This window comes from Ascidia mentula, chromosome 8 (assembly GCF_947561715.1).
Source record: "Ascidia mentula chromosome 8, kaAscMent1.1, whole genome shotgun sequence".
NCBI classification, from domain to species: Eukaryota; Metazoa; Chordata; class Ascidiacea; order Phlebobranchia; family Ascidiidae; genus Ascidia; species Ascidia mentula.
Window position 1 is genome coordinate 4,312,170 of NC_138573.1, and position 12,569 is coordinate 4,324,738.

Consider the following 12,569-nt stretch of genomic DNA (forward strand, 5'->3'; position numbering starts at 1 on the left):
AAATTACCCCAGATGCTGGTGCAACTGCTCCGGATCTGAACATCCTAGAAACTTGTGATGTGTTTGCTAATGGTGCAGCTAAACAATGTGTTTCTTTGATAACCACTGGGTCAGGAAAGCCGATGACAGCTTCTGCAAGGAAGAAAAGGAGTTTTGACAATCCAGTTTATAACCCTCCAATCTCGGTAGGAAATCATGATCTGCTGAACAGTTGAAGCTAAACGAAAAAAAAACAAGTTTATTCCTAAAAAAAACAGTATTTTTTACCCAAATTGCAACATGTTGCTCTTTCTATCAACAGTTCACAATTGGAAGTCTTGAAAAGACTCAGTCATCTTACACTCGCAGCAATACTGTGTACAACAACAAAGGTCTGGCAGCAGACACTGCTTACATAGTAGCTGTTGCTGCCAGAACAGCTGACTCTACCCTTGTATCCACTAATTGGTCCCAACCCATACGAACCAGTAAGTCGCAAACATGATCTACAAAAATATGTGGAATGTTTTCTATATCAGGGAAGTAAATTTAATCGTTTTATCTGTATGTATTTAATTTTGCAGAGGTGGATCCAGGTCTTGTGGCTGGTCTGACAGTAATGTGCATTATAATTGTTATTATGCTTATTGCTGGATTTGTTTTCTACAAGCGGAGAAGAAGAGCGAATAAGAAAGATGAGTAAGTGTAGTAACATGATATGATGTTGTTGTTAATAATTACATTTTTTTGCTAAGTTGCAAATTTTGTGCAACTTTTGCAATTGTTTTGTAGACAGTTTGTGTAACTTTTTCAATACTCTACTTGCAGGAAACTGGCTTTCCCCCTTGTTGCGAAAAAGTAAACGCATTTTGTGCATTTCAGTTTGCCCGAAACTGCATTACCTTTCTTTTTAAATTCCATTTTTGTTTTATGTTTATACACCCAAACCTGCCACCATTACCAATGCAATAACATGAATTTTTTTTAATTTCCTCACTTTACGTTGTACTAAAATCACAGGCAGAATGGAGCGACAGTTTATGCAAATGATCCAGCTGTTCAATTAGAAAAAAGAAGGTTTGGATTTTTATGATTTATTTCCATAACTTGCACCAATCTGTCTTCAAATAGTTGTTTTTCAAATTTTCGCACAAATGTTTTGTTCACTAAAACATTAACAAAAGTGCCTTTGGTTAAATACAGCATTAGGAAAAACCAAAAATATTTTTGTTCCTTCACAGTCTTTAGTTTATTTTACTTTCAGTTACATTTCAGAAACTCAAAACCTAATTTATATTTTAAACTTTTCTTCACAATTTTCGTATACATAAATGTTACATCAGAACCATGTATTGCATATATTTCATCATTAACATTCAGTATTTTTATTACAGAAGCGAGACCCGGTAAGTAATGTTGCTTCAAACATTTTTTGTGCCTCAATCTGTATTTGTTGCCTGTCAGAATTTTTTCAGCCACAAATAATTCACATAGTTTTTTTATGATCGCAATAGAGTTTCAACTTAAGCAAACAGGTGCTGTTAAACATTACATAAGTTCCATATCGCACGCAGTGCAGTGCGTAAAGCCACCTGGGATTGTAAATTCCAAAAACTAATCTTACTTAGCATGTACAAAAAATACGTGCGGTTTAGGCCGATTGCACTTGAAGGGTTTATAGCCAAGTTTCCAAACCTTGAAGACGAAGAAGTAGAAGAACACCTGTCTAAAGAATACGCGGTTCGTGATTAGCACGACGACCGGTGTTTAGTTTATTTCCCGCCTTTATTTCGCTCGTGTGCGTTATGTTTTAAAACCTAATCAGGTGATTCATCTTTTTGTTTCCTTCCCAATCAAGAGTGGTCCGGATAGCTGATTTCAACAGTGCGATGACTCGATTACGCGCCGATTCTGGTTTTAAGTTCTCTGAGGAATACGAGGTTCCAACACTGATTTTCTGCCTTTGTTTTTTTTTTACTCCTAATGGAAATGTTATAATGTTTATATTTTGTTTGACTCTTTGTGTTGAAAGTGCATGTGGTACGACTCTTTATTTGCATGTGCAAACGTACTTTTGGATTGGTGTATTTTTAATATGGCGGACAGGTAAAATGGCGGACTGACAATCTGCATTTGGTTTACATTTTGGCACGTGGACACATATTTTGCCCAGCATTACTTTTGTTTTTATGTTGGCTTGCTGCTTACTACACAACACATGCACTTTCAACGGCTAATTTTGCCCCGTATGACTTAAGTCCAACAAAAGTTTTTGTTGAATCGCAGGAGTTTAAGCCTGTGGGTCGGGAACAATCGACCAATTCCGCTCTCCTTCCTGAAAACCGAGGCAAGAATCGTTACACCAACATTCTACCCTGTAAGTAGACCGCCAATACACGTTACAGTTGTGTAAAAACCACAAACAATTGTCCCTGTCACACAGGTTCCAGGATTTAGGCAGACAAAGACAGACGTTCATGACGAACTTGGTTAGATTTGAGATCAGGATAAAACATAAACAATACAAGCGGAAGTTACGTACTGAAGTCAGAAAACACGTCAGACGTGTTCTTGGTTTGTTGAGTCAGGATTTGTTGACTTGTAAATCACCGACGAGAAGTGACTCTCAGTAGCCAGAGAATGACTAATCCAACCTAAAGGTAGATTGTATTCCAGTGAGAAGCCATAATGACACGATTCACAAACAAATTATATGCATCGCTACTCTTGAAAAGGTGATGTTCAGGTGCCTAACCCTTCACCAATGTTCATCCATTGACTTGCTTTTTATAGCAAACGAATGAAGCTCGCCCTTCTAAGGGGATGACGTCACCATATATAGTTTTCCCCATACCATGGGTAATAATGTTGAGCTGTTGACAATATGTTGTGTTACAGATGACAACACCCGTGTGAAACTGCATGCTGTCGATGACGAACCCGGCTCCGATTACATCAACGCAAATTACATTCCGGTAAGCGTGTTTGTGAATTGCATCGCGTGTGGTGCGCGCAATGTTTTGATCAACATATGTTTGCCAGTGTTTGCGGTTTTGATTGTTGTGACTGTTACTGACAGCAACCTCAATGAGAAACTGATTTAAACCAAAAGTCAACCGATTTTCCCACATTCTAAACGAAGCAATTAGTCCCAGGGAACGACGCTAAACTGGCAAATCACAACAAATTGCGCTTTCTTTTTTTGTCGTTCGAAAACCCAACACTAGATCGAAAACCCAACACTAGATCGATAACAAACCATGAGCAGCAAGAACGTGTGTCGTCTGTTAAAGCTCTTCGTTAATTTACATTTAATATCGAGTACCGACAACCTATGTTTTGTAAGGCGATACTACTGGGCGGGGGACTATTTGCGTTTATGGGAACGACACGCGATACCAAAGGTCGCGCCCAAAAGCGAAAGCGATTGCACGGCTTGTGTGCTCTTTGACGCCTACCGACGCGAATTAGCTGCTCCCAAAATAGCTTGTCGTCAAGTCAACGCGAATAACTCCACGAAAAGATATATTTTCATTGTGTAACAAAACGGTTTCTTTGTTGAAATCGACGCCCATGACCGACGGGATTTTCCAACAGCATGTTGTACATAGTGTTTATCAGCATTACAACAACCTGAAAAAAACGCATCCCACATCAACGTCTAATACGTCTGCATATGTAAAGTAAATCCTTGGGTTCTGCTAGAGTCAAACCATGCACGGAATATACCATAGGCAAGCTTATGCTAATGGTGACGAGAAATGTCGTTTCACCCGGAAATGTTCAGCATTATACACGCAAAATGGTGGCGATTATTCGTTACATGTTGAAGTTGAAACACCTTTTAAACAGAATTTTAAAAATTGTCTGAAATGAGCGTGAACGTGAGTTTTCAGAGTTATTTGACGTAAAATGAAATGTCTGCTTATATGTCGCTAGATTTAAAACTGCCATCAAATTACACCTCAAACGTAGTACACAGTTACTCAGCTAAAGTATACCTCATAAAACTTCAGGACGTGATATGCGCCGTGTTAAACACACATAGTCGATCTCTGCTTTATTATCCCCTACAACTAAACGGTGTGTTTTGGTCACGTTTCCAGGGCAACCAAAACAAGCGGGAGTATGTTGCGACCCAGGGACCATTGCCCGGCACCAAGGAAGATTTCTGGCGCATGTGCTGGGAACAGAACACCCGGAACATCATCATGGTTACACAGACCGTTGAAAGAGGTGAGGGAAAGGTTTCTTCCACCATACGCCCTACAAACTACTTTCATTTTGTCCGTTTGCTTCTGAGCTTTCAAAACTTTAGGGCCTTTGTTAATCGTGTGTTGCGTCAACTCCATACAAACATTAATCTTTTTAGTACGAAACAATGACACCACTTTCGTTATTATGTGTACACAGTCTGCGTTCCTCGGCTAAGATAGCCAGGCCTGTCTTCCGCCAATTGTTTGTTTCAATGGAAATTGACTGCGCCGCACAAGAACGAAACGAAAACAAAAATCCCGTCATAATTGCGGTTCTGCTAATATCACTTCTATTAAAAAAACCATGGATTTTTAAAATCTCGCGTAATCCATACACAAAACGTACAAAGACGATTTGTGAATGTTTCCACAGCTTTTTTACCTTTAAACTCCCGTCCTTATTCTTTAAGTATGTTTATTTATTTTTGTAGAGCCCAGTTTTGAGAAGATCCAGACAATTTTCGGGTTTAAAGAACAGTTAACCAAACTCACGTATCTTCCTCTTGTTTACAGGAAAGATTAAGTGCGATCACTACTGGCCATTCGACAATGAACCGATCACCGTAAACGACTTGACCTTGCAAATGACCTCCGAATCCATCCTGCCCGACTGGACAATTCGTGAATTCAAACTCACCCACGTAAATTGCCAACTTCTTTTGATTAAGCTTGCACTGTTAACATAATGGAAAACAGTTCGTTGGGGAACATTTCTTTAGATACAATCAGTGATTGTTTGATCTGGTATATACTGTATATATACGTATGCTCATTTCAGCAACGGTAAAGTATAGGGTTCTATGAAACTTGGACAATGTTGGGTTTAACATTGTGTTTATTATCATTCTTTCAGCGAAATCTGCTAAAGAAAATGTTCAAGGTGTGGACACAGGAAAAGTTTGTGTCGTGTTAAGTAGGCGGTTGTAGAGGTGGAGGCGGCTGTGAATATTTGTGTAGACGTAGATATCCGGTTGAACCGCAATTATGTAAATAATATCATCGCAAGTGCACGTACCACAGTTATTTTAAAACTGGGCCTTAATTAAGTATGCGCAATAACTTACATGGACAAAAAACTTTGAATGCTCTGTTTTATGTTAACACGACCAAACTGTACATCCCCCTTTCTTTATAACAACCCCATGCACCTGCCGTTGCCTGGCCTCAAAACGGAAAGCCCGCTACTTGATTAATTTCTTTCAGTTAGCGGAAGGTCGCTATGTTAGGACTAGGGTTGTGCTGGTAACATGCCCACGACCTATGACGCAAGCGCTGTGCTGGCTGAGTACACTGCGTTTTGTTGGTCGAATTTCCGTGTACTGTAGGTGTACGTTGCACAACGCCCCAACACTGTTACACATGAAATGATACAGACTTTCTAGCTTGGTTTTGGAGTAAGATCCCAAACTAATTTAGTGGTTAAGGTTTAGCTATGTTATGTTGTGTTAGAATGTTGGTAGTTTGTGCGCATACTGTCGCTCGATTCTGAACTAGGCTTGTAAAGCCTTGTGTGTCATTGTGCGTTTATCGCATGCCTTAAATTGAATGATACTCCCTGTCACAGCACAATATATTGAATCCTTTGTGTTTACGTCACTTGTGTTTAAATAATGAGATGTGGGTCTTTCGCAGTGCCACTGCATTAATTAAACAATGCCCAGTAACCCGAAACCAAACCTCTACTGAACCATTTCCTCGAGCATACTTCCGCGTTTGAACAAATTGCAGTTAAACTTCCCGCTCCAACCAAGTTATTCCTTGTGGTCAAACAGCTGACCCCTTCGTGCATAATATATTTTAAAAAATCCTACCTTACTCAATATTTTGTTGTTGACTGCGCAGGGTCAGGACACACGCCGCATTCGTCAATTCCATTACACTGTGTGGCCCGACCACGGGGTCCCGGACACTGCAGAAACTCTAGTGAAGTTCATTCGCTACGTGCGAAGAACCATCGACCGCGAGGCAAAACACACCGGACCCACTGTTGTGCATTGCAGGTCGGTTTTGGCTGGGAATGTCTAAAAAAATGTTGGATTTGTCAACACGACAACTGGATATTGTCAGATTAGAATCTTTGCTCGTCCTGTACTTATTTTACGTTGTGCATAGCTCCAGGGCGCCACCCAGCAGCTTCCAAGGTTCCTTAAAAATGCTGACCGCCTGTCTTTGTTCCGTAGCGCTGGTGTGGGTCGTACCGGAACCTTCATAGCCATGGACCGTCTGTTGCAACATATTCCCAACAACACCTACGTGGACATATTCGGTTTCGTCCATCAGATGAGAATGCACCGTGTATTCATGGTACAGACCGAGGTACGTTAACACCTTAAACTCGGCCCGAGATTCAAGACTGCCGGAGTTCTGTTGCTTTCGGCATGTTTTCACCACAAGCACGCAAATCTTGTCTGCGGTTCTCTTCGTAAAAATACACATATGAGATATAATGACGATGAACTATTTTACCAACCCCTTAGGTTTAATGCATTTCCTTCGCGGGTTTTCTCCACCTGCAGCAAACAATTTACAAATTTATAGCGTTTTATTTTATTGCTGTCGTTCATTTAATGCAATATTTGCGTTGAAGGAGCGAGAATTCGGTTCCCAGACAATGGCAATGTCGTTTGGGCTTAATTATAAACCAGACGCTATTGATTTAACATTAAACTAAGCAAACACGGATTACGTCACCTTAAATTTAATTGTGACACGTATTTACCGAAGCGTTTATCACTGCTGGATTTGACGTAATCAAATATAAAGCTTCCTCTTTCTGCTCTTATTTGTGTCAAGATCTATTGATGCACCCTTGTATGCCACTTCAGCAAATCTTTATATTTGATTACGTCAAATCCAGCCGACCCGAGTTAATGTTACCATGCTAACAGAGTTTAGATGGTTTTAGTGTGTTTTTAAATATAGATGTACATTATGTCATTGAACATTCAAGTCCATGCGAGACACCTTTTACGTAGTGAGAATCAATCTCAACACCTTATATTCTAAGTCGTTTTATATGCAACAAGCCCGAAGGGGTTAGAAACAATTGTTTAACCCCTAACCATGCATTCTCTTCACAGAGTCAGTACGTACTTATCCACCAAATGGTCCACGACCTCCTCAACAAGGTGTACGACGAGGATGGTGATGATGATTCCAGTGAACCTGTTTACGAAAACACACAAGCCGACCCAATATACGAGAACACGGATTTCAATGGGAAGACAAACGGCGTGGCAAATCCAGCAATGATCAACCCGTCAGAGGATGGTACGCCAAATGGTTTTCTTGTATTCGTGTAGGCTAGGAGTGCATGAGGTGCGAAGAGTGACAGTGGTGTTTTAAAAAGTCTTTATTTTCAGATATTAATATTTGCGTTTTTTAGAGCGTGTGATATAACTGTAGTCTAGTAACGGACCTCGTCGTTGTTTTAGATTTTATTTAATCTTTCGGTGCCTTTACTTTTAAATGTAATCGAACTTATCACCATAACTCCAAGGCATCCGTTTCCGCCGTATTTTACTCACCCACCATATTTTTGTTCGTTCTTGCCGACTATCAGCCCTCGCTACAATGTTTAGTTGCAATTTTTGTTTGCAAACCAACCCCTGCTTGTACAAAAGGTGTAATATCTCTGCCTGATTAAAATTCCTCCGGTGGTATTTTTTGAACGCGCCACTAGGTGACGCAAACAACCCTTCGGATCCCGATCCTGACGACTCGTTCCCGAGTCCTCCTCCGGACTTAGACGCGACCATGGAAGAGCCGCCACAGAAGCAGAAGGCCGAGACGAAGATGGGGGATACTCCCGCCAAAGGTGTCTCCCTTGCTTCCGTAATGTTGCGTCTTCTCGCGCAGAATAAGTTCACTGGATTGTCCTCTTTCTCTCACTAACCTGTTTTAATGCCTGACGACTGTGGATGATCGCATCTAACTTCGCCGTTGCCACGAGCAGCGGTGGCCTGCTTCTTTCACCACTTGATTGTGGAATCTTATCTTGACTTACAGAATTTACTTTTTTCTCCCGAATCAACAGCAACGTTTTGTCCGCTTGAAATTATCTTATTTTCCTACCCATTATTTCACTGATTCCTCGCGTTTATATTTCCAGTAATGTGGGCAATTTTGCTGCTTCGGCCTTTGTTTCTATTGTGGGTAGTCACTGTACACCCAGCTACCCGCCTTGGATGGTAACGGAATGTGAAAACACTCCTTTTCCGGATGGCGTTCACGCTTCTCGAAGTTTGTCTTCCAAGAATCAAACTTTGGTCGTGTGCTGACCTCGCGCAGTGACAAATACGAATATAGTTGAAACTATAATATAGCAGATTTTTTCCAACGCTATTGCATTTCACACAAATTGCGCACAAGTTAAAAAAATTGGCCGCTGCTCAGACGTTCTGCATTAGAACGCATGCTTGCTACACTAACACCGCAACTTTTTGCCATGCGCGCACGAAAATAGTAACCTGCCTATGTTAATTAATGGTTTTTGTGACGGTATTTTTGTTACGACGTGTGTAGAGTCGGAACCGGTCATCCCCGATCACTTAAAGATCGACGTACAAGTGATCCTGTCCAACGAGGAACAATCCAGAAGTGCGTTGTGTGTGCGCTTTGATGTGTAGTTTTTTTCCTCATATCCAATCACAATGCTAATGCCGCATCCTGTGGGACCGGTGTTTGTGCGGAGATTAGCTCGAAAAACACACGAAAATGTCGATTGCGATATTTTCGTCGCGGTGTGTGCTCACACACTCCGATATTAATGCGGTTTCAGTTTGCGGTTTAATTTTTCATCATTTACGTAACTCCGTTCCTTGCGACTGCGTAATTCCACTATCCCTGTGTTCAAACGAAACTCACGAGCTCACACTAACCGTGAAATAACAAACGCAGCAAAGCAAGGAGACGGAAAATCGCTTGACAGCGACCAGCGCGAGGAAGGAGATTATACTGTGGATGATATCGAAGCAGCAGGTACTACATGTGAACGCAACCCCCAAAACGCATGTCTCTTAAGTTAAAAGTTATTTTTCCTTGAACCATTGAGGCTTTTCTAGCATTTCCGTAACGTGCCAATATATTTCCGCTTTCGTTTGTCCCGGTGAAAAAAGCCTGTATATAGACAAAAGGCACGACAGACACGAACTAAACCCTGTATGAAAACGTGCAGAAAAACAAATCGATGCCGGATTTGGAAGTTCGAGGCTAAACCAGCACCTTGACTATGTGCCAGGTCCGGTTGAGCACTAGATTTCATAGTCGCATGCGTGTAATTTGCATGGTTAGCCGGGTTTGCGTGACCCAAGCCATAGGAACCTTGGTAATAGTGACTGTTTCCAACCGAGAACTTAACGGGTTTTGCCGCCGACAAATTGTTAGCTCTAAGCGACAACCTCTTCTACCAAAACTCAGGTGAAAAAATAGAGGAGACAAGTTTCTACTCAAAGGAACAGGCTGCGGCCGAAAAAAAGACCCAAGGTCAAAACTCCACAAGTCGTTCATTTAGTTTCATTTGCTTTTGTATCGTTTGCAATCCGATCATTTGATTCTTCGCCCCACCTCTTCGGACACAAACTTTCGTTTTCCTGTTATTCCAATCAATATTTCCAACCAGTAATTCTGTTGCTTTTTGTCTCACCGTGGAAATCAGACTGCACTTTTCTTTACGAGTTGATTTACCACAAAATTTCTGTGATTTCTCGACCAACAAATTGCAAATCGTGTGTTTGATTCTTTTTTATGTTTATGACGTCAAAGTTCCGCCCACCGTTGGGTTTCATAACCAACTTCACTTTTCAGATTCATCAGCCAGGTTTAAATGTTCAAGCACTAACACTTTAATTGTACTAGTTGCCATTGCACTTCACAATGACGAGCTTTAATTTTGTTCATGGTCGTATGTGCAGTAGTGACACGCTGCAAGCTTGTTTTTGGTATATTTTATATGTTTGCAAAATTCCAATACGAAAGTAACACCACAATATGTGATATCGAATTTTTAACATAATTGTTGCAACAACTAACAGTTTATGTCTTAATAACAGTACGGTGACGTCACTGTACCTTGTTTTTCCACTAACTCTGTGTGTTATAAGCGGGACATCAACTAACACAGCACGCTTTTTACAGCCAACGGATCTCAGGGAGCTGAAAAACCCCCGATGGCCCCCAAACCCAAAATAAAACCTAAACCTGTTTCGCCAACGTCGGGAAACGGTTCGGCCGACCCGCTCTTGGCCGAACTAAAGAGCAAGTCCAAGGCGAAAGCACCACCCCCTCCCAATGCTTAACACTGAACCAAACCATTTTTATTCATCTTTTTTTACCATTTGTATAGTTTAACGGTTCCATTCAAGTAAAACGTTCATTTTCTTGTTACGAATTATTGTTTTCGCTTTAATTAAGTGTTTTGAAAAGCGCCTTTGTGTAAATTTTCATTGTGCCGAGCTAACGATTATCGGCCAAACATCCATTATTCCACCGTACCCTTTGATACATCAACACGCCCGATTGACATTCCTTAATTACGATTCATCACCTCTACCCTATAACCCTCGGCCACTGTAACTCCCGCGCCCGCCCGGCTTCGCTTCTGCGCTGGCCTTCGTTCCGTTTTCAGGTAAATGTTCTGCTTAGTTTCAGTTCGGTATGTGATTTTCGTTTTCAATTTGTTGCACAGAGCGGTTTGCACCGGTTTATTTAATCGATGTGGGCATGGGGCGTTGTGATTTGCCCGTTTGATTAATCACAAACACGCTTGGTTTTGTTGCTCAAAAGTGTTCTGCTTCACAGAAGGCGAAAGCTTCTCATTATCACAGAAAAATTGGCGGAATCACAACCTCGTGGATACTCGGACAGCAGTTTTTGTGTTTTTGTTCGCTTTAATGTTTTGCATGTTCTGCTTGGTGAAATAATTTGGACACAAAGAAACCCTTGGTTTGTTTTGTAAGGCTTGGCTTCCATGTGCTTTTTCTTTTGCTTGCTTTTGAGTAGTTGTTCCAGCTTGGCGGTTTCGAACCAAAGAGGTTCAACGGCAAACTGCGAAATATTTTGGGAAGCACTGTGGTTTCCAGAAGTGTATGTGAGGTCGCCAAATCTCCGTGAGGATTTGTCGCGATGTTTTTTTGTGCGACCTTAACTTACTTTTGTATGCGTGTTCGAAATCAACATATTGGCACCAAAATAAGGTGGAAAATCATTCACAAAACTCCGTGATCCGTCGATTATTTTGAGTTCTTAGTTCCGACAACTAACCTACATGACGTTTTACAGAGTCCAGTTCTGACGACGACGACGACGAGGATTGAACGAACGGCCCGGGAACCCTGGCAAGCGGATCCTTGTCTTTACAACATGTACTTTTTTAGTATGAGATCTATCCTATTTACACTACCCATACCCGCGTTAATTGCTTCGTTCTTCTGTCGCTTTTTAGCTTTTCGTACTTTTACTTCGTGCCGTTTAAAATTAGTCATCAGTCTTGTTATTTTTTAACGCAGCGGGTTCGTCTTGGTAAACTCTTGTGTTGCCGATAGCAACGGCATCGCCCATCGCAGCATTGCGTAACTAGCAGCACGAAATTGTTTTACGCGTAACCAGCTTCCTATGTCAATGCCTTCATACGGTTTTTATCTACAGTAATTTCTTCGGCAGCAACGTGCAGAGTCAAATGGCCGTCCAGTGTTAGCGACGTAATTTCATATAAAGAAAAAGCAGCGTTTTTTGGCAAATAATGCGGATAATGTGTGTTGTGACTTTCGCTGTTGCAGGCATGAAATTAATTTAAGAATTGCTTTACGCACACTCGGATATATTTGTCTTATTCTCAACGTCGTGAAGGCACTTTTTCTTCAGTTGCTGACGCGCCGTTCACGCTGCAATACATTGTGTTTCAATATGTTTGTGAATATCGATTATCTTTATCGTGTTGCCCCATGTGGGGCGTTCGGAGCGCCCGCTTTGCATAAAAGTGAACATATGCAATTAGAGAAGAACGTTTTACGATTGTGAAGAGCTAACCGATGTTGTGTGCGTTCCTTTTGCTGTAAATATAGTCTAACCCACCCGCCCTAGCAGTTTAGCCACCAAATCTCGGGATTGTGATTCAGATGATTCTGCGTTTTCGTCGAACTAATAATAAAAGTAATTTGTCCTGAGTTTTGAAATCCAAGTGCTTCGTGTGGTTCATATCTAATGTATGTAATGTGCTAGTGGGATATGGACATCCTAAAAACAACCGGTGCACAAACGTTTTTCATGCGTTTCAAGTTACTTTGACCAAAGGACAATGAAAAGTTTTTTTTTTTTTCATGCCCACAGAAACCGACA

At 41.2% G+C, this 12,569-nt stretch overlaps 1 protein-coding gene across 28 annotated transcripts in view; it reads left to right on the forward strand.

Moving 5' to 3' along the window:
- Positions 1 to 12,391, forward strand: part of LOC145911470 (receptor-type tyrosine-protein phosphatase H-like) — a 41,117-nt gene extending 28,726 nt beyond the window's left edge. For 8 of the 28 annotated variants that reach the window (XM_082998807.1, XM_082998833.1, XM_082998827.1 and 5 more), the window contains 20 exons: positions 13 to 185; positions 302 to 467; positions 564 to 678; positions 808 to 837; positions 1,000 to 1,056; positions 1,374 to 1,385; positions 1,635 to 1,719; positions 2,266 to 2,356; positions 2,878 to 2,954; positions 4,086 to 4,215; positions 4,749 to 4,876; positions 6,078 to 6,235; positions 6,416 to 6,551; positions 7,316 to 7,505; positions 7,918 to 8,052; positions 8,760 to 8,834; positions 9,135 to 9,215; positions 9,654 to 9,719; positions 10,371 to 10,860; positions 11,514 to 12,391. In XM_082998807.1, the coding sequence (XP_082854933.1) occupies positions 13 to 185; positions 302 to 467; positions 564 to 678; positions 808 to 837; positions 1,000 to 1,056; positions 1,374 to 1,385; positions 1,635 to 1,719; positions 2,266 to 2,356; positions 2,878 to 2,954; positions 4,086 to 4,215; positions 4,749 to 4,876; positions 6,078 to 6,235; positions 6,416 to 6,551; positions 7,316 to 7,505; positions 7,918 to 8,052; positions 8,760 to 8,834; positions 9,135 to 9,215; positions 9,654 to 9,719; positions 10,371 to 10,531 (2,066 nt within the window). In that variant the 3' untranslated portion in view covers positions 10,532 to 10,860; positions 11,514 to 12,391. Of the gene's footprint in view, positions 1 to 12; positions 186 to 301; positions 468 to 563; positions 679 to 807; positions 838 to 999; positions 1,057 to 1,373; positions 1,386 to 1,634; positions 1,720 to 1,837; positions 1,920 to 2,265; positions 2,357 to 2,877; positions 2,955 to 4,085; positions 4,216 to 4,748; positions 4,877 to 6,077; positions 6,236 to 6,415; positions 6,552 to 7,315; positions 7,506 to 7,917; positions 8,053 to 8,759; positions 8,835 to 9,134; positions 9,216 to 9,411; positions 9,475 to 9,653; positions 9,720 to 10,370; positions 10,861 to 11,513 lie in introns of all 28 variants that reach the window. The other 20 variants (XM_082998809.1, XM_082998808.1, XM_082998815.1 and 17 more) reach the window with 20 other exon arrangements.
- Positions 12,392 to 12,569: the final 178 nt, after the last annotated feature.